Raw genomic sequence first — 27,724 nt, forward strand, 5'->3', positions numbered from 1 at the left:
AGACAGACTGGTGAAATGGGCAGACACATGGCAGATGAAATTTAACGCAGAGGTGTGAATTGATTAATTTTGGTAGGAAGAATGAGTAGAGGCAATATAAACTAAATGGTACAATTTTAAAGTGGGTGCAGCAACAGAGAGACCTGGGGTGTATGTACACAAGTCTTTGAAGGTGGCAGGACAAATTGAGAAGGCTGTTAAAAAAGCATATGTGATCCATGGCTTTATACATAGAGGAATAGAGTACAAAAGCAAGGAAGTTATGCTAAACCTTTATAAAACACTGGTTAGGCCTCAGCTGGAGTATTGTGGCCAATTCTGGACACCACACTTTAGGACGGATGTCAAGGCCTTAGAGAGGATGAAGAGGAGATTTACTAGAACAGTACCAGGGATGGAAAACTTCAGTTACATGGAGAGACTAGGGAAACTGTGGTTGCTCTCCTTACAGCAGAGAAGGTTAAGGGGAGATTAGACAGAAATGTTCAAAATCATGAAGGTTTTGACAGAGTAAATAAGGAGAAACTGTTTCCAGTGGCAGAAGGGTCGGTAACCAGAGGACAAAGAATTAAGATAATTGGCAAAGGAACCAGAGGCATCAGGAGGGGAAAACACAATTATGCAGCGAATATGATCTAGAATGCACTACCAGAAAGGGTGGTGGAAGCAGGTTCAATAATAAACTTTCAAAAGTGAATTGGATAAATACTTGAAGGGGGAAAATTTGCAGGGCTATGGGGAAAGAGGAGCACGAGTGGGACTAATTGGATCGCTCTTTTAAAAAGTTAGCATAGGCATGATGGGCCGAATGGCCTGCTTCTGTGCTGTATCATTCTATGATTCTACTGCATGACAGAAAATACCATGTGCAAAATCAGATTTGTACAGGCTAACATTACATTTATTCACAATGAAATATAGAATACATAAGCAAAGAGAATATACTATACAGCCCAATAAATATATACAAAAGACCATGAAACAGTCTATTCTTTTTCAAGCTTCACTTCATCTCCAGTTACAAAAAGTCCAGCAAATAATTCTTCCAGGATCATCTTTCATGACTTCCTTTGTGGTATACTTAAATGTCAGCTAGCGACTAGAGTTCCTCAGTCTTTCCGAAATCTAACAGAACGGAACACAGAAAAATTCACTTCTCTTGCACCATTAATTCCTTTGAAAGTGGAATGATCAATCATGATCAAAACAATACCATTTTGACACTTGAAAAAAGATGTAGATTCTGTTAAAATTTCTAGAGATTAGACGAACATAGGACGCTAACGAGAAGGAGAACACACACGGTTAAGCTTCATGCAGCAACAGAATTGTGACACCTGCTGACACAGTTATCAAATTCACAACAAACTAAAATGCATAATCCACACCTACATCAAATGGTTATGTGGCTGTAAGATAATGCACCTCTGAGCAGCAATTTTCATTGAATCATCTTAGATCTGGGTTACCACAACTTTTTAAACAGGACAAAAATTCCAATATGTGTCATATTCCTATTTGACCGGATCGCTCAAACAGAAATCCAAACTCAAGTCTGTTAGCTGTTACATGATAAGATTGAACACTGTTGTGGATAATTAATTAACTTCAAAAGAGAATTAAGAACTATATTAATTTGGATGTGACCACGACAGACATTAAAAACTCAGAACAAAGCACTTCTCTTAATTAAGCCTTGACTGATTGCAGATGGTATTTTAATAAAATAGCACAAATTTCACAATTTTACTACTCTCCTATAACCAAATAATCAAGCCTCGAGTGGACCAAAAATGTAGAAGTTGTTGCAATTAAAACTGCAAAAAATCTTAATTATACAATGAAACTTCCTAGCACCAAATGGATTAACGGTATGAACATTCATGCACGGCATGAGCATGTGAACAAGAGAAAAACATGCTTGTGATTCAGTTGCTTGAACAGATACTGTATAAATTTTAACGCCAATTATATTGCTACATCAGCAGTAACTAAATTCTATAACTGAATTTGCTTTATGGTCAACACTATGAAGCATAGCAGAATTCAACACAACCAACCCCATCAGATTACAAAGTAAAGTCACTTAGAACTTTTAACTCAGGAAAACAAAAATTAATTTCCCCCCTCAAAGTACCTATGACTACAAATAATTATCATCAATAGGAGTAACTGATGCCAAACATCCATAAGCACATATCAAGATCAAAGATAACAAACACTACCCTGTAAAAAATCATATAGCATGTGTCAGAAACCTGCAAATGTACACAATACAACTTTGAAGTTGAACGTTTCTGTGGAGGAATATGTTCAATATAAACCACTTCTTTTGTTTCCCAGAATAATTTCATACTGAACGAGTGCATCTTCCTAGGCTTTGCTCAAGGAAAATTGGAGAATACATTATTTTTAAGGACAGGTACATTATATTATGTAATGTGTAGCATATTACTCCACTACTAAGATGTCACTGTACACAAGACCAGTTTCTTTAAGCTGTAAGGGGTAAGTGCTGTGCATTTTTGAGGTCAATTAGAGGCCAACTGCTCCTAGAACTTAGAAGAAACCAACAGGAAGTGAGTGGCTTCTCTTCACTAAAATGTTTATGCAGGACAAAGTATGATAACTGAGGGTGACCACCCACAATTTTTTTCAGATGTGCCCATACAAATTTCTGTGCACACTTTTTAAAAAAAAAGTATAACACAGCCAGGCATTTATAGAAAATTAAGCAGATTTACTTCCAACATCAGGGGGAAAATTTTAACCCCCAAGAACGGGTGGGTTGCAATCGGGTGGAAGGTGAAAATACTAGTTTTTGCGATTGCGACCATGACCCGGCTCCAACGTGCCCACTGCCGGGTTTAACGTGGGCACGTTTGGATGCATGCAGCCAAATCACAGAGGTCACATCCCTAATTAGTTCTGGCGGGCATGTATTTAGCGGGGCACTTAACGTCCTTAAGAGACGATAAGCAGCATTTTTTTTTAATTGAATATAACTAAGTTTTAAAATTTAACACCTCCACGATGGCTTTCCCAGGGCTCGTGAATATCGCCAGGTAAAAGGCGGTGAGATGGGCCGGTTCATCAGATAAGTGCATTTATTGCATTGCTTGTGGACAAGGCGGAGCAGAAGTGCTTCCTCCAGGCCCAACAAGCTTACCCGCCGTAATCGGCCGAACTCCCTGCGGTGTCTCCGACCTTCCTCCGATGTCCACAGCCTCCAATGTCCGACCAACCCCCACGATGTCAGACTCACCTGGCATCCGCTTCCCGGCTGCTTTCCCGCCTGACAGGTAGTCAGCCCGTCAATCTGGCTGGCTGTCGCGCAGGAAAACCCGGAAGTAAAATTGTAATCATTTAAATTAGGTCGTGATTGCACATTCTGACCAGCCAACTTTACCTCCAGGTGTCTCACGTGAAAAATTTATCCCTCAACCAACATCATGTACAGATTATCGGGTTGTTGTCCTATTGCTGTTTGTAGGGCCTACCCGTGTGAAAATTGGCAGCTATGTTTCCCTACATTACAACAGTGACCACACTTCAAAATTCCCCTCCTTTTCCCTTCCTCATTCGCACCTGGGTCAGTGGTCCAGAGATCATGAAAAATGTTATATAAATGCAAGTTCTTTCTTTTCTTTCTTACAAGCACGACACCATATATAAAAAAAAAGGCTCAAATCCAGATCAAGTCATTAAAAGCACTGCAAGCTGGGAGCAGACTGCAGAACTACTTGAAAAATAGCTTGGGCGCAGTGCACATCAATTCCATTTGTATAATGTTTTACACACGAGATGAACAAATGGGAAAGACTGCACTGAGTTTCAATGTATTGAATGATAAACCTTAGAATTTTTTTTAAAAATTGATACTCCAAAAGCAAAGTATGCAATTTCCACTATTATGCCTGTTGACTAACATGCTGCACATAAATATACCAATCTATTGCACAATTACATTAAAACAAAAATTTAGCATTTTATGATTTAAATTTCTGACCCCTCCTTGCACCTTTTCATTCATATAGACAGCTCATTTAAACATTAAACCGGAAAGATAAGGAAGTTAAACCTACATGGTGGATCCTGAATGACTGGGACATAAAGGAACCTCTCATTACACTTGCTGCCTTCACAGCAACAGAAGAATACTTCAGGGCTTTCTTTTGTTTCGACACATTCACCCCTACAAAACAAAATTATACAGATTACTTTGACATCTGATCACATTCAAGTGTTACAATGGACCTTAATAAAACTTACTTTTGCTGGAGAATGCCAACTTTAAGAATTAAGCACTTTTAAAATTTAAGAGTACAGATAGCTACCTTTATAAAAAAAAGTTTTACGAAAAGGTAAAATCAGCACAATCTTTTTGCGTACTTGTCATAACAGTTCCAATCATCCAGCCAACAGCCTTGTTTCACAATTTCTATAGAGCCTGAGTTGTTCTTCCAAGTAGCAAAACAGTGTCGCCTTTTATCTTTTTCTCCATTACAGCGCTCAATCCCACTGTGATTTGTTCGCTCTTTCTCCCAGTCTGCATCATAGAAAATGCATACTTGCTTCTCGGATCGACCAAGTATAGCACCTAAAAGAAAATTGAAGTTGGATTTGGTATGATAAATTTGAAAAAGATCAAATATAACAAAAAAAAATCAACTGCATGTCACAAATACTGGTCCAATCCAATAAAAATATGATCTTGGGTGAGTTAAAACAGCTGTATGTGAAGTACTGTTTGATTTCTCATTTAACTTGCTAATTTTTTGGGGAGCTTCAAGTCACATGAAGACTATGCAAATATGGAACTATCATGTTGATGCATCATCACAATGAAGCAGCTAAAAAGGAAAACAAGTAAACATTAAAAAAAAAGACAAAAAGTACACCAGTTCATGCCTATATAGATAACTAAAATGATCACACAGGTCATCCATTCTGCAACCTGTATAAAAAGGATCCAAATCTGAAGAGCATCTGAAGTACAACATAAGGCACAGTGCTACAGCTGAAAGATTAATTCCACTATGAATTCCCCATCTTTGTGTGCTGTCAGAAGGCAGCAGAAGATAGGTACTTCTTCTCTCGAGGATTTGTAAACCACACAACTTAAGCTGGAACACTCTCACAGCTGTGGAGGGCTGTCTGAAGAGCTTCGTTAGCAGAGGTCTGAGAATAGAGGCCTTGTCTACCATCTTGGCCAAAGAATCGTGTGGAGAAATCTGAATTGTAAACAATTTTACAACACCAAGTTATAGTCCAGCAATTTTATTTTAAATTCACAAGCTTTCGGAGGCTTCCTCCTTCCTCAGGTGAACGTTGTTGGAAATGAAATCCTCAAAATGAAATCGCATTTATAAATCACAGAACAATGCTTGGTGATTACAGACAGTTTTTTCAACTGCCCGTTGCCAAGGCAATCAGTGTGCAGACAGACAGGTGTTACCTGCAAGGTCTCCGAATATACAAATCACCAAAACAAAAACAAAAAAAAGAGATAGAGGGGTAGAAACATAGAAAAGACAGCAACTGACCCGTTATATTAAAAACAGATAACATTTGTTCGCTGGTGGGGTAACGTGTAGCGTGACATGAACCCAAGATCCCGGTTGAGGCCGTCCTCATGGGTGCGGAACTTGGCTATCAATTTCTGCTCGACGATTTTGCGTTGTCGTGTGTCTCGAAGGCCGCCTTGGAGTACGCTTACCCGAAGGTCGGTGGCTGAATGTCCTTGACTGCTGAAGTGTTCCCCGACTGGGAGGGAACCCTCCTGTTTGGTGATTGTTGCGCGGTGTCCGTTCATCCGTTGTCGCAGCGTCTGCATGGTCTCGCAAATGTACCATGCTCTGGGGCATCCTTTCCTGCAACGTGTGAGGTAGACAACGTTGGCCGAGTCACAGGAATATGAACCATGCACCTGGTGGGTGGTGTCCTCTCGTGTGATGGTGGTATCTGTGTCGATGATCTGGCATGTCTTGCAGAGGTTACCGTGGCAGGGTTGTGTGGTGTCGTGGACGCTGTTCTCTTGAAAGCTAGGTAATTTGCTGTGAACGATGGTCTGTTTGAGGTTGGGTGGCTGTTTAAAGGCGAGTAGTGGAGGTGTGGGGATGGCCATAGCGAGGTGTTCGTCGTCATTGATGACATGTTGAAGGCTGCGGAGAACATGGCGTAGTTTCTCCGCTCCGGGGAAGTACTGGACGACAAAGGGTACTCTGTTGGTTGCGTCCCGTGTTAGTCTCCTGAGGAGGTCTATGTGATTTTTCGCTGTGGCCCGTCGGAACTGTCGATCGACGTGTCGAGCGTCATTTCCCGTTCTTACGAGGGCGTCTTTCAGCGTCTGTAGGTGTCCATCGCGTTCCTCCTCGTCTGAGCAGACCCTGTGTATTCGCAGGGCCTGTCCATAGGGGATGGCCTCTTTGACGTGGTTAGGGTGGAAGCTGGAAAAGTGGAGCATCGTGAGGTTGTCCGTGGGCTTGCGGTAGAGTGAGGTGCTGAGGTGCCCGTCCTTGATGGAGATTCGTGTGTCCAAGAAAGAAACTGATTCTGAGGAGTAGTCCATGGTGAGCTTGATGGTGGGATGGAACTTGTTGATGTTATCGTGTAGTCTCTTCAGTGATTCCTCGCCGTGGGTCCATAGAAAGAAAATGTCGTCGATGTATCTGGTGTATAGTGTTGGTTGGAGGTCTTGTGCAGTGAAGAAGTCCTGCTCGAACTTGTGCATGAAAATGTTGGCGTATTGGGGTGCGAATTTGGTCCCCATGGCTGTTCCGTGTGTTTGGGTAAAGAACTGGTTATCGAAGGTGAAGACATTGTGATCCAGGATGAAGCGGATGAGTTGTAGGATGGCGTCTGGAGATTGGCTGTTGTTGGTGTTGAGTATTGATGCTGTCGCAGCAATGCCGTCATCGTGGGGGATACTGGTGTATAGTGCCGAGACGTCCATTGTGGTGAGAAGTGTTCCTGGTTCAACTGGTCCGTGGGTGCTGAGTTTTTGTAGGAAGTCTGTGGTGTCGTGACAGAAGCTGGGGGTTCCCTGTACGATGGGTTTCAGGATGCCCTCGATGTATCCAGAGAGGTTCTCACACAGGGTTCCGTTGCCTGATACGATAGGACGTCCGGGTGTGTTGGCTTTGTGTATCTTTGGGAGGCAGTAGAAGTCTCCCATGTGGGGAGTACGTGGGATGAGAGTGCGTAGGATGCTTTGAAGGTCTGGATCGAAGGTCTTGATCAGTTTGTTGAGCTGGTGCGTGTGTTCTTTGGTCGGATCTGCGGGTAACCGTCTGTAGTGTTCCTGGTTGTCCAACCAACAGAGTACCCTTTGTCGTCCAGTACTTCCCCGGAGCGGAGAAACTACGCCATGTTCTCCGCAGCCTTCAACATGTCATCAATGACGACGAACACCTCGCTATGACCTTCCCCACACCTCCACTACTCGCCTTTAAACAGCCACCCAACCTCAAACAGACCATCGTTCGCAGCAAATTACCTAGCTTTCAAGAGAACAGCGTCCACGACACCACACAACCCTGCCACGGTAACCTCTGCAAGACATGCCAGATCATCGACACAGATACCACCATCACACGAGAGGACACCACCCACCAGGTTTATGGTTCATACTCCTGTGACTCGGCCAACGTTGTCTACCTCATACGTTGCAGGAAAGGATGCCCCAGAGCATGGTACATTGGCGAGACCATGCAGACGCTGCGACAACGGATGAACGGACACCGCGCAACAATCACCAAACAGGAGGGTTCCCTCCCAGTCGGGGAACACTTCAGCAGTCAAGGACATTCAGCCACCGACCTTCGGGTAAGCGTACTCCAAGGCGGCCTTCGAGACACACGACAACGCAAAATCGTCGAGCAGAAATTGATAGCCAAGTTCCGCACCCATGAGGACAGCCTCAACCGGGATCTTGGGTTCATGTCACGCTACATGTTACCCCACCAGCGAACAAATGTTATCTGTTTTTAATATAACGGGTCAGTTGCTGTCTTTTCTATGTTTCTACCTCTCTATCTCTTTTTTTTTGTTTTTGTTTTGGTGATTTGTATATTCGGAGACCTTGCAGGTAACACCTGTCTGTCTGCACACTGATTGCCTTGGCAACGGGCAGTTGAAAAAACTGTCTGTAATCACCAAGCATTGTTCTGTGATTTATAAATGCGATTTCATTTCGAGGATTTCATTTCCAACAACGTTCACCTGAGGAAGGAGGAAGCCTCCGAAAGCTTGTGAATTTAAAATAAAATTGCTGGACTATAACTTGGTGTTGTAAAATTGTTTACAATTGTCAACCCCAGTCCATCACCGGCATCTCCACATCAGAGAAATCTGAAGACAGGATAAATTAAATAAAATGAGGAGGGGAGGGAAAGAGGTTAGTTTTACTCCTGAAAAAAGCACAACTGCAAATCGCTTCACCGGAACATCAATTCAAAATTTTAAAAATAGCGTATTATTTATCTACCAGTAAGGAACTTAGAGATTCTTGAAAGGGACTACAAATTTCAGTTAAAAAAAAAAATCCTTAAATACTTCCTGTAACTTGAGAAAGTTTTTCTTGTGGTGACATCAAGTTGGTAAGCCTCAGACCAAGACAGAAAAATGAATTTGCAGCCCAACATTTTTCTCCACATGAAATCTATCTTTGCATACAATTATTCACTAAATTAATCTGTACAAATTTATAGCAATCAAACTATGCTGTAAAATTAAAATCAAAACACAGGGTCCTGAAAGTCACAAAAATGATGTGCTATATTAAAAAGTTGCTAAGTGCCCTGCATAACAAATATTGATGCCTTCAGACTGTGCTGATAATCATTGTAGACAAGTTTCAAGACAATTGTCTAGTTTCCACAATCAATTGCAAAAAGCTTATACTGCACATGCTTACGAAGTTTAGCTCTTACCAGCATGTACCCAAGAGCAATTAGCCTCCAATTGACCTCAGGGCATGCTTATTTGCAGCAATAAGACCTTGTGGCCCTAAAGACCAGCTAAACACAATAATCCACTGGGCATTGCATGGGATAATGTTCCTGTTTTCATACAACAATGTATTCTCCAGTTTATTGTGAACAACACCATGGGAGACCTGCTGGTCTTTATAAAAAAACGTAAGTATTTGCATTGTACAATTAAGCAACAAAGAATTCTACTTTTACGAGGAGCACTTTCATTTCATATCAGAAGCTACACTGTAGTAAGCAGAGCATGGAAATATAAATGGGAAGCTAATTTGCTGGTAAGACAGAGTTGCTCAATACATTAGCTATTAGCCATGTGGCGAATTGGGAATCCAGGTGTGGTTAATTGCATTTATGATTAGTAAATAAAAAAAACAGTAATAGACACCGCCATTGGGTGTGTGATCTCAATACTCCCTCACATGGCCTATGCATGTGTACTATAACCTTTTTGTGTGTTTGTTGGTAAAATGGTAAGATGAAAAGCAAAGCGTGTGAGTGCTTTTTGATCTGTGTGTGTGCTTTACTTCTTTGGGTACTGCTTATTGGTTAATTGCTAAAGTGGTGTGTAACATGAAAACGCTAGACTTCAGCACCACAGAAACACTAACAACACTGTATGAAGGACAACAGCCATTGTGGTCAGTTTGACTAATTGGAATAACCACTCCAGCCCAGAAGAAAGCAAGCTCAATCAATAACGAGCAGCTTCACCAGGGCATCAGGATGGAGTTCTCGATGGAGATTGTGGACGGGTCTGATGCATCTCACTGTGCTAATCAACATTCTCAGCAATTGCTCTGATAAAGTCAAACTACCGCTTGCAGCTGCTGGACAAAAAATTAGCAGCATTAAGATGTGCCATGTCTTATACATTGATGCCAGAACTCCAAACTTACACTGACTGGTGATAGATGTTTGTTAAGTAAATATACACATGAAGTACAATTAGTCATTTTCTACTAAATTAATATGCATGTGGTTAAAACTGTGTCGCCATAGCCACACCTGTGGCTGATCAACAATTTCTATTGGGCAAGGTGTTTTTATTTTCTTTTAAAAAGTGTTATTTAGCATTGGCAGCAGATTGCATAATTACAACCACAGTGGCAATTTTAACTTTCCTTTTCAAGTTATGTATTAAAAAGTACTTTTGATACCATCCCAGAGATGGGATTTGTAACACGGTCTGGCTGAACAGACTGCCAATATGCATTTCCACCTACCTAGAACTTGAGCCTAATTCCCTGACACATTATCTCATCACTTTACTTGACAATGCGACAAAGAATGGTTATGAATTAGCTAAACTACATCATAACATTTTTTTTTGTTGCATTGAATCCTGCCCTCCCCCAGGCTGGCAGTTTTTTTTTAAACCTTGCCCAAATAGCCGTATTTATTTCCAATGTGTGATCCTACACATCAAGTTTTGTCAGGCTATTCAGCACAAGGGACATCACAGCCAGACCCAATCTGTCATCATCCAGCATCCACATATGTGCACTTGCCAATAGGGATCATTGGACAGTGATCAGAAGTTGAAACGCTGGTTGATTATTCCCCCTTTCTATTCCTATCCAGAAACATGATGTGGAGATGCCGGTGATGGACTGGGGTTGACAATTGTAAACAATTTTACAACACCAAGTTATAGTCCAGCAATTTTATTTTAAATTCACAAGCTTTCGGAGGCAGGTCAATTGTAGTACCCTTATCACCACCCATTTGAGAACAGCTAATGCAGCACAGACAAGGGCAAACTTTGGATATTCTTGGTCTGGGTGGCTCAATACCATAGCAAGCTCTACATTTACCCAAACAGAGCCCAAAAAAATAAATTATTATACAAATTTCAAAAGAACAAAACACCTTCAAAATTGAAGTGGTGAGCTGCAAATGGGACAAAGAAAAACAGGAAAACTAACATTCAAGAGAGATTTTTGTGATTTACAAAGGACGATACGACCCATTTTACACCTTCGCCAAAGTTGAAAGTTCTGGTCAATGTCTCCTTTTATGAGGAATCCAGAATATTTTTTTGAAGCTGCTTATATGGATAACATTAATGCCAATTAGAACCAAGTTCAAATGTGGTCAACTAGATAATACTTCCCCTGTAACAAAAAAGTGTCGTATTATGAAATGCTGTGTGCGCTCAATTAACACATACACTTTGCAACAATTCAAAAGCCTGAATGAAGGTCCATCTTCTTACTTTTTTTTTTGAAACCCCGCTTCTAAAGAGAAGTTCTTACATTGAACATCTCTGGTAGAAAACTTGCACATTTAATTCAAATTATAAGCCCAACTTTATAAACAAATGAAGAGCCACCACTGGGAGTAGTTTATTGCAATCATTCTTCCTAAGTTTATAGTTATATGTCATTTTTCCAGACAAGAAAAATCTTGTTTAAATGTTCTGTAGGCAACATATCAACTACCGATACTATCAGTCAGCAGGTGTCTTAAGAGTCTGTGTAAGTCATAAAATGCTGGACAGTTCCACAGCCACATAGGTCATCAAGTCGATGTTGGAAACACTTCCACTCTGGTCAAGTATACTGATCAAATTTACAGCACATTTTATCAGATGGAGTGAACAAACATCGTGGATCAATTAGTTTGTAGCTACGTACCTCAAAATGCCAATGTAGCCTCAAACCATGGAAATGATGGATTATATTAAGTGAATATGGCTTTTTTGAATGCGTCAATTAATACATCAAAAAAATTACATCATGTTTGTAGATTTGCTAATTGCAATTTGTACAGTAAGAAAAATGTTTGTGCATATATTCTGTATTCTTGTTCCATTTTATTAATTCCTTTGGTCAAAGCTTAAAAGCCATTTTACTAAAAAAAAGTCCTTACCACATAATTTGGTTTTAAGAATATTTTAGTAGTATTCCAAGCACAGCATTAGCCTGCCATGAGGTTTATAAGCCTATTTAGATAGAGTTGGTTACAGCTGCACGCACGCTGAATTCATTATTGAATAGCACTATATAGATTCAATCTGCATGGCTGTTTTCTCTAATGTCTGATTTATGAAGTACTGTTCCCGAATCAAAGCTGTTTCAACTTCCTTCCAGATATTCCCAATGGGACGGAGCCAAACACACCCCTGGCAATATTCCCAGAAAATTTCCCTACGGTTAAAATGCATTATGCTCCAAAGCACACTGTGTACAATACAAGGTCCAACTGCAACCATTAACTGAAGCTTCTGCTATCTACACAGATGATGTAATACTATATTGTATACAGTACAGTACCAGAAGCTTCTTTGCATTAACACTTATACTGTATCTAACATCTTTAGGCATGGCAGTAACCTTAATGAATAAGACGAACAAGTTTCAATGTTGAAAGTTACCATTTTTAAAGCTCAAATTTACATATAATGACATAGTAATCATACTAGGTACAGCACAGGAGGAGGCCATTCGGCACAACGTGCCTATGCCGGCTCTTGGTCTCGTTCCCCTGCTCTTTCCTCATAGCCCTGCAATTTTTTTCCCCTTCAAGTATTTATCCAACTCACTTTTGAAAGTCACTACTGAACCTGCTTCCACTACCCTTTCAGGCAGTGCTTTCCAGATCATTACAACTCGCTGCTTAAAAAATTGTTTCCTCATGTCGCCTCTGACTCTTTTGCCGATCACCGTAAATCTGTGCCCTCAGGTTACCAACCCTTCTGCCACTGGAAATAGAGTAAATAAGGAGAAACTGTCAAAACCATCCATGATTTTTTAACACCTCCATCAAATCGCCCCTTAACCTTGACCGCTCTAAAGAGAGCAACCCCAGCTTCGCCGGTCTCTCCACATAACTTAAGTCCCTCAACCCTTGCACCACTCCAGTAAATCTCTTCTGCACCCTCTCTAAGGCTACGACATCCTTCCTAAAGTGCAGTGCCCAGAAATGAACATAATGGGCTCGATTTTAGCAGTGGGTTTCCTGTGCGTTATCGGCGGGGTGGGCTCGAAAATGTCAATTTCCATGTGCGTGACCGGATCGCGCCTCGATCCCGGCCACTTCCGGGTTCCACGCTGACGTGCAGGGGTGTGTGCGCAGCCCCCGCTGGTGGGAATCCCGCAGGCAATTAAAGCCAGCGGGATGCCACTTGAGTGTATTTACTTTGCTTGTTCAGGTCATTAACTGACCTGATTAAGGGACTGTGTGAGATTTTGGATAAACATGGGAGTGTTTCACACACTGGGGGAAACAGTCCCAGTTGAAACGGACATGTTGCAGCCATCAGCCTGTGGCAGCTGCAAAGGTCCATCTGACAGGTGTGGGGGGGTGGGGGGGGGGGGGGGGGAGAGACTCTCAGCCATTGCAGGAGGCCGCTCTGTCACTTGGGACAAAGTTTGGCCTCCACCACCCTCCTCCTGACGGTCGAAGTCACCAACCTGCACACTTACCCCGGGGTCCGGAGACACGTACCTACCTTGCGGACCCCCTCAGATGTACATCTTGCGGATGGGGGCCGCCGTAGCTGCAGTCATGACCTCCTCGTAGGGCGAACATCATCACCAGCCTTGTCGGCCACGCCGTCCACCTCTGACACGTGGTGCTCCACAACAGAGTGCTGTGGCACATCCACCTGTACAGCAGGAGGGAGGGCTACCGCAGAGAGAGAGATGCGTCGCAGAGGGCACTACCCTCGCCACACGTTCCACAGCCCGAGGTTCAGCCTCCTGGACCTCTCTGAGCAGCAGTGCACATGGAGGCGCAGAGTCAGTCGACATGTAGCCGTGGACATCTGCGGCCTCTTTCATGCCGAGCTCCTCCTGGCTGGCCCGTGCAGCATCTTCCTACCTGTCGTTGTCAAAGTCACCACTGCCCTCCCGAACTTCTGCTCCACTGCCTTCCAGGCTGCAACCGGGGACATCCCCGATGTCTCTCAGTCGTCTGCGCAGAAGAGCCCTGTGAATACACCTACACCCACTCTGCAGTGACCCACTGAGTGGCATCAGTGGTGGGTCCTCATAGGGATACCCAGGAGCGGGCATTATTGCACAAACCGGACAGGATTCGCGAAGACATGGCAGTAGTGGTGCCAATATAATGTGTGATGTGAGTTGTTCTATAATTCAATAGAAGTAAGAACCATCCCCTCCATGCTCACAACACGTTTGCCTTACGCTTCCTACTGCACATATGTGATGCATGCCCTGTGGCTGCAGCACAGGTGGTGGCAGGTTGAGTGAGGCTGGCCGTGGGAGAGATGCACGAGAGGGTGAGTATGAGAGAGAGCCATGAGATTGTATGAGGATTGGGTTGCGTGGTAGTGGCGGGGTGAGTACTGGCGAGGTGAGTAGGTGCAGGTAAGGTGAGGATGAGGTTTGAGTGGGTATGCAGGGTGATGTGGCAGAGTAGTGTTGGCTGTGCCGATGGAGATGCGGGGTGGGGGCAGTGCTGTGGCAGATGGGGTGTAGGGGAAGGACTACGTGTACTCACTGTGGCTGACCTACTGAGGTCATTGGAGCGCTTCCTACAATGTGTGCAGGTAGGCGATCTGTTGGTGGCGCAGGTGACCCCCTCGGCCACCTCGAGCCCGGCCTTCCTGGTGGCGGAGGCGGGCCGCTTCCTCCCGCCCGCCGGGTGGAAGATCTCCGTCCTCCCCCTCCTCCTCACGCCATGTATGGATACCTGGGGTGAGGCATCATTACATTGGGAGCAGCCTTCCCCCTGGGCTGCTCCACGCTGTCATTTTTGCTGTTGGTTGCAGCATCTGTCAGTGGAGGACTGCCCCTTTAAGTAGAGCGCCTCCAGCTGACGTATCGTACTGCGCACGCGCAGCCCGCCCGACGCGCAGACCAGCAGCGCGGAACCCGGAGGAGCAGGTAAGTGGTTCCAATTAATGCGTTGCCTGCTACGATCGCGCGCGGAACCCACTAATTTCAGCGGGCGCGTAGACCACGCACCCGAAACCCAACCCGCCGGAAACCCGCAGGCCTGCTAACATCGGGCCCAATACTTCAGTTGAGGCCTAACCAATGTTTTAAAAGGTTTAGCATAACTTCCTTGCTTTTGTATTCTATGCCTCTATGAATAAAGCCCAGGATCCCATATGCTTTTTTAAAAAAAAAACTGCCTTCTCAACTTGTCCTGCCACCTTCAAAGATTTGTGTATGTGCACCCCAGGTCTCTGTTCCTGCACTCTCTAAAATTGTTTCAGGTAATGACATAGAATGTACAGCACAGAAACAGGCCATTCGGCCCAACAGGTCAATGCCGATGTTTATGATCCACATGAACCTCCTCCCACCTTGTTCATCTAGCCCCATCAACATAGCTTTCTATTCCTTTTACCCCCGCATGTGTTTATCTAGCTTCCCCTTAAATGCATCTATGCTAGTCACCTCAACTACTCCTTGTGGTAGTGAGTTCCACATTCTAACTACTCTCTGTGTAAAAGAAGTTTCTCCTGAATTTCTATCTGATATATTGATGACTATCTTATATATTTATGGCTCCTAGTTCAGGTGTGCCCGGCAGGTGGAAACATCTTCTCTACATCTACCCTATCAAACCCTTTCATAATCTTAAAGACATCAAACAGGTCACCCCTCAATCTTCTCCTTTCTACAGAAAAAAGCCCCAGCCTGTTCAATCTTTTCTGATAGCAAAACTGAGAGGTTATACCTATCATTCTAGTAAATCTTTTTTGCACCTTCTCCTATGTCTCTATATCCTTTTTATAATATGGAGACCAGAATTGTTCACAGTACTCCAAGCATAGTCTATACAAGGTTCTATACAAGTTTAACAACTTTTCTGCCTTTCAATTTTATCCCACTAGAAATGAACCCCAGTGTTTGGTTTGCTTTTTTTGTGGCCTTAATAACCTGTGTCGCTACTTTTAGTGATTTGTGTATCTGTACCTCCAGATCCCTCAGCTCCTCTACCCCATTTAGATTCTTATTATCCAAGAAGTATGTGGCCTCATTCTTCCTACCACTGCACACTTATCTATATTGAAATTCATTTGCCAATTATATGCCCATTCTGCAAGTTTATTAGTGTCTTCCTGTATTTAGTCACAGTCCTTCTCATTATTAACTATACCCCCCAATTTGGTGTCGTCTGCAAATTTTGAAATTGTACTTCCAACTCCTGAGTCCAAATCATTTATGTAAATGGTCAACAGTGGTCCCAGTACCGATCCTTGTGGAACACCACTTCCCACCTTCTGCCAGTTTGAGTAACTACCTTTAACCCCTACTCTCTGTTTTCTGTTTTGCAGCCAGCAGTTTAAATACAACCCACTAGCTCCAGATCTTAGACAACCAACTTAAAAGGCTCAAATCCAAATCCCAACAATTCAACCAAAAGCAAAATACTGTGGATGCTGGAAATCCGAAATAAAAACAGAAAATGCTGGAGAAGCTCAGCAAGTCAGGCAGCATCTGAGGAGAAAGAAACAGTTATTGTTTCAGATTCTGACAAAAGGTCTTCGACCTGAAATGTTAACTCTGTTTCTTTCTCCACAGATTCTGCCTCACTTGCAGTATTTTCTGTTTTATTCCCAGCAATTCAAACTCAGATACAATTCCAATGCAGACTGTCCTCTCTTCAGCCAAGCCACTGGAGTACCTTGTAAAAGCACAGGACTTGATTTGGGAAAATTAAAATGTCACAAGGCCCATTATACCTTGCAAAATGTGTGTCTAAGCTACTGCATAAATATTCACACACTATTTCAACCTCTCGAATAAATGAGCTAAGCAGCAAAGAGATGATGAAACTTGAGTTCAAATGCTTTTAAAAACTAAAATACTATTTACTTAGTACAAGTTACTGCAAGATTCTGCAATCAAGAACCTATTTTATTGAAGCATGAAAGTGTACTTTTAGCCATTACTGCAGTTTGAAAACTTCTCATTAGAAAAAGAAAGAAAAAAAATCATTAGTATTTAAAAGATGACTTTATATATCTTCAAAAACAAAACCAAGTCCTTGATACACCCAAGAAGAAAGGAGAGTGCGGTGGAAGGAGAGAGAATAGAGCTTCAAGTCAAGTCTTGCATTTTTAGCAGGTGTGTGCAGTACTATTTCCTCCTGAGAGCAGAGGGATTTATGCAACAGTGAGCAAGTGTTTTTTGGGGGAGGGGGAAAAAGAATGGGGAACAAAGTGACATGTAGCACACAAAGGAAACTCAAGTTACCTCAGTTTTGTTTTACTTCGCAAAGTAAAATGCCAATTAATCCTACATTATATCCAATTCAGCTTCAGTGTATGGAACTATTTGGAACAAAGCAAATAAAATATGATCCTATGAATAAAGCCATGCACTAAATATGTATTTTGTATTGTCTTACCACAAGTTGCATTTAGTGTTTTTAAACATAGAAAAATGTCCCCAGGGAATTCACAACACCTCATAACTAAGAGCCACAGATTGATGAAACTTAAAAGAATTATTTAGTGCTCAAAAAAATGGCTTAAAAATACTTGGATGTCACAATAAGTAGAAAGCTTGCATCTTTATTAGTCATTTAAAATATTTAACTTCAGTAATCTGTAAAATCATTTGTTTGAACAATGTTTGTAATAGGTTTAGAATATGAAAGTTACCAGCTCATCTGTACTGTAATGTTACAATGACTATTTCTGCGACCTGACATTTTGTCACCCCATCAAGTTATTTTTGTGCGATAACTGGAATGTACTTCTTTAAAGTTCCGATACAATTTCTTTGGACTGTATTTAAGCTCAGTACATTTTCCATTTGTAACTGGTATTAACATGTTACAGTGTTGCCTTATTTCTTGCTGAGTCAATTGTAAAACATATGGGAATACAGTTCCTATATACAATTTATTTTGCTTCATCCAAATTATCTACCATCGTGTGACTGACGTCACCACAGTATACAAAGTTTTGTATAAAAAAACACAGCGACTGTAGGTTTGCCTTTCCCAGATTGAACTTGTATACAAATATATGTGACAAATATGATGCAATACCTATGACAAACAGTGGAGCACAGACCAAGCAGTCAATATTTTGCACTGTATTGATCACAGCGACTTATATTCAACTAGATTACAGTGGTTGCTTGTGCAACTTCAAACGGACATAAATCCTCAAGACAGAAATTGTTTTATGACGGTCACTGTTTGTCTAATATTCTAGATCAATTAGATCTCTATAGCAACTGACTGAAATTCTAAACAAGTGGACATATGGGCAGGTCAAGTAGAAAACAAAAACAGCTGCGTCAGGTACACCATGGAGGTATTTTTTTTAAAGAAATGTTGCCCCATTTCCTGAATTAAACAGGTTTTGGGGAGGGGGGGGGGGGGGAAGAGAGAGAGAATAGTGAGAAAAATACAGCTATCTCTTTTTGAAATCAAAGTCAAAGATAAAGGTTTAATAAAGACCTGAAATTTGATATACATGATGTTTCCAGGATTATCTTTGTGGGAATCCAGGAAATTATTTTTGGTACAATAAATTATTTTTTTGGTGGGGGGATAGGGAGAGAGAAATGTATCTGAAGTACGTAAATTGACCTATATTACCTACATTTTCATCAGTATATAACCCTGCTTCCCTAATTTATTCCATCATACTTTCATATGTGCAACATTACAAATCCTTCATCAATTGAAAATTCAATGTGCTGACCAAAGTGTGCTACATTTGCTGGTAATACAAAGAATATAGCTGAAAGGAAAGATATTTTGCCAATGTATGCGTTTGTGCAGCCCTGGATTGATTTTTTTTCCTCCATTAAAACTCATTAATGGTGACTATAGACTTTTATTGTCGAATGCAATAGCACCATTCAGTGGACAAAAGTTAGTACTGCAAATGATTTTATAGAACATTCAAATATAAATATAATTTGATCCGTGGTTTATGCTGTTCGCCAATTTCAGTTTGGGGCAGAGGTAGGGACATTATAATGCCCTTAGTTTTATTCCCAATTGCTCTACGACAACTCCTACTGAAACTATGTGTGTGGACAGTGTCTGAGCCTGGTCACTCCGCGAATAGGCTCACGGGTGAAGAATCAACACTTGGGAGAGCTACTAGAGGCTGTCTGGCTCCTACTAAATCATTCCTCTTCAGTCCAATGTCTGCTGGAGAAGGAGCAGGAAGGAATTGACTGGGAATAAAAACAAAAAAAAACATGCAAATCTCAGTTGCACGTTCCACTTGGAGTGGCGTGGCTTGCCTGCACCTTGTAGATCCTTTAAGTGGAACACTATAGATTAATCATATGCTCAACGGCTCAAAACTGCCGTTTGGGTCAAAAGAAAAACAGAAATGTGGGTTTACCCTCCACCCCCTCTGTTGTTCCCTTGGTCCTCAAGGCACAGTTTTATGCTGAGGTGTAGTTCTAGGAGTTGTTCTTCATTCATGAGCCTAGACAATATCAACTGGCTATTCAGTTATGGTGGCATCTCAGCTCAGTCAGACCCACATTAAACAAATTATAAGCTCACATCTGCTTCTGCACAAACTACTACCAAAGATGCAGAAGACAGCTCAAGATTAACAACTTCAGGCTCACTAGTGTACAAGAGGATAGAAGAATTATGTCAACTCCTTTTGCCAACATGAAAATCATGAAACTGAGAAAATGATTTACAATACAAATGCATCAAGCCAGTCCTGCATATTAAGACAGTTACTTAACCCTGTGAAAGTTACAGATGACCAAGTGAATCAGGATCGTATTTTCCATTAGGTTGTGGAGGAGTAGAAGTAGCTGCAACCTTCTTCCTAGGTTTGATGCTGAAAAATGCATCAAAATAAACATGTAGGTCACAATCCTGTCAATATTTAGGTCTAGCTTTGAAGCAAGTATTAAAGCCAAAATGGTAATTTTTCTAAAGTTGATACCATGCAGAAAGGTGCTATTATTTTTGGATTGTTCCAGCAGAGAAACAGCATAAACATAATGGGCCAACTGGCCTCCATCTGCGCTGTAAATGTTTGTGGTTACAAAATGAATAGGAATGCAGTAAAGACACAAAATATTTAAGCTAAAATCAAAGACATGATAGACAAACAGGGAAGATTGGAGTTTTTTTTAAAAAAAGAGTAAAAAGGGATGACAGGAAGAGCAGACATAGTTAGTCTCTAACTCATTAAATTGTTTTAGTTTAGTATTGCAAGGTTACAGAACATATGTATTTAAGTAGCTTTATTATTATATTACTGGAATATTGGATGGGATAAACATAGTGAGAGAGGAAGTATTAAGGGGTTTAGCATCTTTGAAAGTAGATAAATCGTCAAGCCTGGATGAAATGTATCCCAGGCTGCTAAGAGAAGCAAGGGAGGAAATAGCTGAGGCTCTGACCATCATTAACATTGTACCATTGTTTAAAAAGGGAGAAAGAGATAGACAGAGTAATTATAGGCCAGTCAGTCTAACCTTGGTGATGGGCAAATTATTTGAATCGATTCTGAGGGACAGCATAAATCTTCATTTAGAAAGGCACGGGTTGATGAAAGACAGTTAGCATGGACGTGTTAAGGGAAGGTCGTGTCCGACTAACTTGACTGAATTTTTTGAGCAGGTAACGTGTTTGATGTAGTGTACATGGATTTTAGCAAGGCTTTTGACAAGGTTTCACATGGCAGACTGGTCAAAAAAGTAAAAGCCCATGGGATCCAAGGGAAAGTGGCTAGTTGGATCCAAAATTGACTCAGTGGCAGGAAGCAAAGGGTAATGGTTGACAGGTGTTTTTGCGACTCGAAGGCTGTTTCCAGTGGGGTCCCTTGCTTTTTGTGGTATGTATTAATGATTTGGACTTGAACGTGGGAGACATTTTTTATTATTCGCTCATGGGATGTGGGCGTCGCTGGCAAGGCCGGCATTTATTGCTCATTAATTGCCCTTGAGGAGGTGGTGGTGAGCTGCCATCTTGAACCGCTGCAGTCCATGTAGTAAAGGTTCTCCTACAGTGCTGTTAGGTAGGGAGTTCCAGGATTTTGATCCAGCGACAATGAAGGAACGGCGATATATTTCCAAGTCGGGTTGGGGTGTGACTTGGAGGGGAATGTGCAGGTAGTGTTGATCCCATGTGCCTGCTGCCCTTGTCCTTCTAGGTGGTAGAGGTCGCGGGTTTAGGAGGTGCTGTTGAAGAAGCCTTGACAAGTTGCTGCAGTGCATCCTGTGGATGGTACATACTGCAGCCATGGTGCACCAGTGATGAAGGGAGTGAACGTTTAGGGTGTTGGATGGGGTGCCAATCAAGCGGGCTGCTTTGTCCTGGATGGTGTCGAGCTTCTCGAGTGTTGTTGGAGCTGCACTCATCCAGGCAAGTGGAGAGTATTCCATCACACTCCTGACTTGTGCCTTATAGATGGTGGAAAGGCACTGGGGAGTCAGGAGGTGAGTTACTCGCCGCAAAATACCCAGCCTTTGACCTGCTCTTGTAGCCACGGTTTTTATGTGGCTGGTCCAGTTAAGTTTCTGGTCAATGGTGACCCCCAGGATGTTGATGGTGGGGGTTCGGCGATCGACTTGATCAAGAAGTTTGCAGATGATACAAAAATTGGCCATGTGGTTGATTGTGAGGAGGAAAGCTGTAGACTACAGGAAGATATCAATCGACTGGTCAGGTGGGCAGAAAAGTGGCAAATGGAATTCAATCCAGAGAAGTATTGAGGTAATGCATTTGGGGAGGGCAAATAAGGCAAGGGAGCGCACAATAAATGGGAGGATACTGAGAGGTGTAGAGGAACAAAGGGACCTTGAAGCACATGTCCACAGATCCCTGAAGGTAGAAGAACAGGTAGATAAAGTGGTTAAAAAAGGTATACGGGATATATTCTATGCCTCGGCTAATAAAGGTAAGTAAGAGCAGGGAGGTTATGCTAGAACTGTAGAAAACATTGGTTAGGCCACAGCTTGAGTACTGCGTACAGTTCTGGTCAGCACATTACAGGAAAGATGTGATTGCACTAGGGAGGGTACAGAGGAGATTTACGAGGATGTTGCCAGGGCAGGAGAATTTTAGCCATGAGAAAAGATTGGATAGGCTGGGGTTGTTTTCTTTGGAATAAAGGAGGCTGAGGGGAGATTTGATTGAGGTATTTAAATTATGACAGGACTAGATAGAGTGGATAGGGACAGCCTATTCCCCTTATCAGAGGGGTCAGTGACCAGTGGCCAAATTTAAAGTAATTGGTAGAAGGATTAGACTGGAGCGAAGGAGACATTTTTTCACCCACAGGGTGGTGGGGGTCTGAAACTCACTGACTGAAAGGGTGGTAAGAGGCAGAAACCCTCAACTCATTTAAAAATTACTTGGATGTGCACTTGAAGTGCCGTAACCTACATGGCTACAGACCAAGTGCTGGATCAAAATCCTGGAACTCCCTTCCTAACAGCACTGTGGGAGAACCTTCACCACATGGACTGCAGCAGTTCAAGGCGACGGCTCACCACCACCTTCTCAAGGGCAATTAGGGATGGGCAATAAAAGCTATCCTTGCCAGCAATGCCCACATCCCATGAACGAATAAAAAAAAGTGGGATTAAGCTGGATAGCTCTATCGGCTGGCATGGACACGACGGGCAGAATGGCCTCCTTCTACGCCTGTAACTTTCTATGATTTGTATTCTTCAGCATCACAGTATACGAACTAAAAACAAACAAAATCTATGGAGATGGTAGTTTCTTTGAACCTGCTAGCAGTCTAAAGGTTTATTAATAGCCCTTTCAGTTCTGTTTGCGGTATTCCATCAAGGCATTTATTTGGTCTCAGTTTTCATTTCTTTCTGACAAATCAATAAGGAAGTCAGTTTTTGCAGTTCAGAGCATTAAACAAAAACAAGAAATCTCTGTAATTTTATGGCCAACAAATTTAGAAAAACGGATTATAGCATCAAGCTCAAGTGCATTTGATTTTCAATGCAGCATTATCACAATAATTAATGCACAATAAATTGAAACCAGTGCTAAACAGATGTACATATTTTCTTAATTACTGTAATTCAGCATTTTTCATTATATGTCATAACTAATGTCTCTGGTGCTGGGTCAATTACTGAATGACTTTTCAGAAAGTAGTTAGACTGGCTAAAAGAGCCCATCTTGACCATGCCTTATAAAAAACTTAAACCAGCACCAATTAATACAAAAGCTTGCATAACATCTCAAGGCACTTCGTAGAGCCATAATCAAAAAAATGGACACTGATATTAGGAAGTGCGACCGAAAGCTTGGTCAAAGAGGTGAGATTTAAGTACAACCTTAAAAAGAAATGTTGGTATCTATAGAGGGAATTCCAGAGTGGGGTCTAGATGGCTGAAGGCACAGCTGCGAAAGGAAATGGAGGATGTGCAAGAGGCTAGAGTCAGTAGAAGAGAGAATTTTTTTTTGGGGGGGGGGAAAAGGAAGAGAAGTTTTAGGACTGGAGGAGGTTAGAGGCAGAAAGGGGCAAGGCCACGAATGTATTTAAATACAAAGATAAGAGTTTTAAATTTGAGGAATTGGGGAACTGGGAACCAATGTAGTTCAGAGAGGTATGGGGTGATAAGCCACTGTAGGACTTGGTGGGAGATAGGATTTGAGCATGCAGATCAATGTTTACAAACCCATAAAAAGCCAATTTTTATTGAAGTTTAACTCTTATTTAGTATTTGTACAGATTGATTACAATCAACTAAATTCAGAGAGTGCATTGTAACATTGAAAAAATGCTTTACATTGTGCACGTGACAATATAAGGAGATTGAGGTATTTTATTTTACATAATGTCAGATAGGGCAAGTCAGCTTTAAAAATCAGTTCTAGCCAAATATAACTCTGGGAGGACCCCATTCTTCATGATGACCAATACATGTAACTAACTGCATAAATCAGATCTTGATGGCACACTCAATGGGAAATGCCTGTCCTAAAGGGACTTGGTTTCATCAACTTTGTTCAGAAACTAAGTCAAAGTTGGTTGGTGGCTAGACCAGCCTAGTTAAATATTAACTTATTCTGATTGACAAACAGTTCAGTAGACAATTTAATCTGACTGCTGAGCCATTAAAGAAAGTGGAAAGAGTGGCATTGAGCATCCAAACATTAACACGTCAATGTATGTCAATGGTTATAAGCTCTCAATCTGTTTGTTTACATCAAGAAAAGGATTGTAACGTAAAAGACACTCCACGACATATATCACAGGTCTAGATGCTCAGCCTCAGCTCTGGCAGGAGATCCAAACTCTGTGAATGAACTGGTTTTCGTATCTTCCACATACAACTTGGCATCTGTCAAATCTACTAAGGGACAAACCTGTCTCTCCCAAAGGTTCTATTGTTTATTGAGGAAATTCATTCTAGAAAGGGTATATTAACCTCCTAGTGGATGGATTCCAATTTTTTTTAAAAAAGTACTGTGCCAATTTAGTATTTTGCGCATCATTTCGCTACAAAGATTTAGCCTGTACACGCTGGTCTGACATAGGAACAGGAGTAGGCCATTTAGCCCTTCGAGCTTGTTCTGCCATTCTGGCTGATCTGTGACCCAACTCCATATCTTAGCCATAGGTATTAAGGGATATGGGTCTAATAAAAATCTATCAATCTCAGATTTAAAATTAACAAATGAGCTAGCATCAACTGCTGTTTGCGGAGGAGAGTTCCAAACTTCTAGCACCCTTTGCGTGTAGAAGTGCTTTCTAACTTTACTCCTGAAAGTCCTGGTTCTAATTTTTAGGCTACATCCCATAGTCCTAGACTCCCCGACTCCCCAACCAGCGGAAATAGTTTCTCTCTATCGACCATATCAGTTCCCATTAATATCTTGAAAACTGCGATCAAATCACCCCTTAACCTTCTAAATTCCAGGGAACACAACCCTGGTTTGTGTAATCTCTCCTCGTAAATTTAACCCTTGGAGTCCAGGTATCATTCTAGTAAATCTATGCTGCACTCCCTCCAAAGCCAATATATCCTTCCTATGCTGCGGTGCCCAGAACTGAACACAGTAATCCAGGTGTGCTCTACCCATGGCTTTGTATAGCTGTAGCATAACTTCTACCCCCTTGTATTCTAGTCCTCTAGTTTTAAAGGCCAGTATTCCATTAGCCTTTTTGATTATTTTCTGTACCTGTCCATGACATTTTAATGATCTATCTACATGGACCCCCTAAGTCTCCAATGGACCTCCACTGTTTTGAGCTTTTCATCATTTAGAAAATACTGTGATCTATCCTTTTTAGGTCCAAAATGGATGACCTCACACTTGCCACAGTTTTACCCGTTCACTTAATCTATTAACATGTAACTTTATGCTTCCATCTACACTGCTGCCTATCTTTGTGTCATCGGCAAACTTGGATATGTGGCTCTCTATCCAGTCATCTAAGTCATTAATAAATACAATGAATAACTGAGGCCCCAACACAGATTCCTGTGGGACACCACTAGTCCAACACATTCTATGCCAGGTAGGTGCAGTCATAGGTCAATTAGGATTACATAGATAATGGGAGTACCTGCCCATTATCCTTACTCTCTGTCTCCTGCCACTCAGCCAATTTCCTAACCATGTCAATAATGTGCCCTCAATTCCATGAGCTTCAACTTTAGTTAACAGAATCTTATGAGGGACTTTATCAAATGCCTCTGGAAACCCATTTAAACAACTTCCATAGGCATTCCCCTGTCCACCACATGGTATTTTCCATCTTACAAAAGGGACTGGGAAGCATGATATTCTCTAGTGATATACGATGACTACAGGTTAACTGAAACCAGGGCAAGCTAACCCATACACAAGAATGCATGGTGCATAGGAGCGTGCCTGCTTATGGGATCCACTTGTTTTTTTGCAAAAAGATATTTGTGGGGGGGGGGGGGGGGGGGGGGGCGGGGAAGCCAAAACTGCAACACCACTTTTGCTATTTTATACATTATTCCCGACCACCACCCCTTTCTCCCCATGTGACCCCCCCCACTTGGCTAATGGACCTATGATTGCACATATCTGACACAGAATGAGTTGCAATCTGACCAGAGGTGAAAAATACAGAAACTTTCTCCTAATAGCAAGGATATAACATCAGGTTTGGAATGGAGGAAGAGAGGAATTTACACAAGTGCATCAGTTAGAGGCTAGAATTCAAACCCAGGTCACCCATTGCTTGCTGCAGTATACCAAGTTGTTGTATCCTCAAGCCACACTCTTGATGGCATTTGTAATTAAACACAGTTTAGCTTAGGCCACATAGCTCACAATTTAACACTAGTTTTCAGGAGTACCCACAAAATTGAAAGCTGTACTGAGATGCTAATGGGAAAAAACATACTAATACAGCTTACTCCAAACTTAACTCTTAGTTTAATGTCTGCACAAGAGCCAAAAGTTCATGAAACAATACTGCGTGCAAGAGAATTTCAAGGTTTGGATAATGTTGGTAAAAAAAATGTAAAACTTACTTTCTAATTGGTAGTTAACCCCAGTTCACCCCAGCAGACCACCAAATAATCAATGTTATGTGAGCTTGGAAAGATTGTTTTTAAACTTTCAAATTAGACAAGTGATTTAATCTGCCCTCCTCCAATTCCAAAGACTGACAGGTGGCAAGAAGTCAGCAAGTTATTCAACAATGAATGGTATAGAAAAATTATCAGCACAAAAGGCTGGGGTTTTAACTAGAATTTTCACCTGCAGTGTTCTCTCACTACTTTGTAACATTTACACGATTTTCATTTGGTTAAGACTTAGCAGTTTATGCAAATCATGTGCCAACCATATGGTCTCGTATTACACTCGCCATGAATGTAAATGCTGATCCAATTAAATAGCAACACTGCATTTCTTTGCCAGGCCACTTATAAGAATGAAATAATGGAGGAAAATGTGTGCATAGTATGGTAGAAAACTGTCTTTTCACCTCAAACTTATGAGCTTGAGTCAATTCCAGTCAGTAAAGATCCTAAGGAAGCCAGTTTTGGGCATTAGTGGTTCAGTTCCAGTGCCAAGATTTCTCCTAATTCCGCACCAAATGATACCACTATCTTTAATGGGCACAAAAATTACACCTCCAAAGCCAAAAGAGATTTGAAGAAATCTGAATTGGGGAGAAGTAAACAGGACAGAGAATGGGATCATTGCTCGAGTTGAGATTTCCTTTGCTGAATTTGAAAATTAGTCGAAAACCCTCCACCTCAATTAATATCTTCATATTATATAAACTTGCTGCATAGTTTTGTCTTGGAAATTTCTCACACAGCACAGTCAAAAGCAGAACTATCCAATCCAAAATAAGACAGGTAGCAACACTAATCAATGGAGAACACGGGTTTGGGGGGGGGGGGGGGGGGGGGGGGGGGAGGGAGGGGAAAAGAGCACGGGGGGGGAGGGGAAAAGAGCACGGGGGGGGAGGGGAAAAGAGCACGGGGGGGGAGGGGAAAAGAGCACGGGGGGGAGGGGAAAAGAGCACGGGGGGGGGAGGGGAAAAGAGCACGGGGGGGGGAGGGGAAAAGAGCACGGGGGGGGGGAGGGGAAAAGAGCACGGGGGGGGGAGGGGAAAAGAGCAGGGGGGGAGGGGAAAAGAGCACCGGGGGGGGGGGGGGGGAGGGGAAAAGAGCACGGGGGGGGGGGGGAGGGGGAAAAGAGCACCGGGGGGGGGGGGGGAGGGGAAAAGAGCACGGGGGGGGGGGGGGGGGAGGGGAAAAGAGCACGGGGGGGGGGAGGGGAAAAGAGCACGGGGGGGGGGGAGGGGAAAAGAGCACGGGGGGGGGGGGAGG

General features: G+C 42.3%; 1 protein-coding gene across 1 annotated transcript in view; it reads right to left on the reverse strand.

Moving 5' to 3' along the window:
- LOC137323565 (activin receptor type-2A) overlaps positions 1–27,724 on the reverse strand; it is a 121,295-nt gene that overhangs the window by 32,578 nt on the left and 60,993 nt on the right. Inside the window, exons 2-3 of the mRNA XM_067987186.1 lie at positions 4,393–4,600; positions 4,086–4,195 (exon numbers count right to left, since the gene is read on the reverse strand). Coding sequence (XP_067843287.1) covers positions 4,086–4,195; positions 4,393–4,600 — 318 coding nt within the window. The remainder of the gene's footprint in view (positions 1–4,085; positions 4,196–4,392; positions 4,601–27,724) is intronic.

This window comes from Heptranchias perlo, chromosome 7, assembly GCF_035084215.1.
Source record: "Heptranchias perlo isolate sHepPer1 chromosome 7, sHepPer1.hap1, whole genome shotgun sequence".
In the NCBI taxonomy this organism is placed as follows: Eukaryota; Metazoa; Chordata; class Chondrichthyes; order Hexanchiformes; family Hexanchidae; genus Heptranchias; species Heptranchias perlo.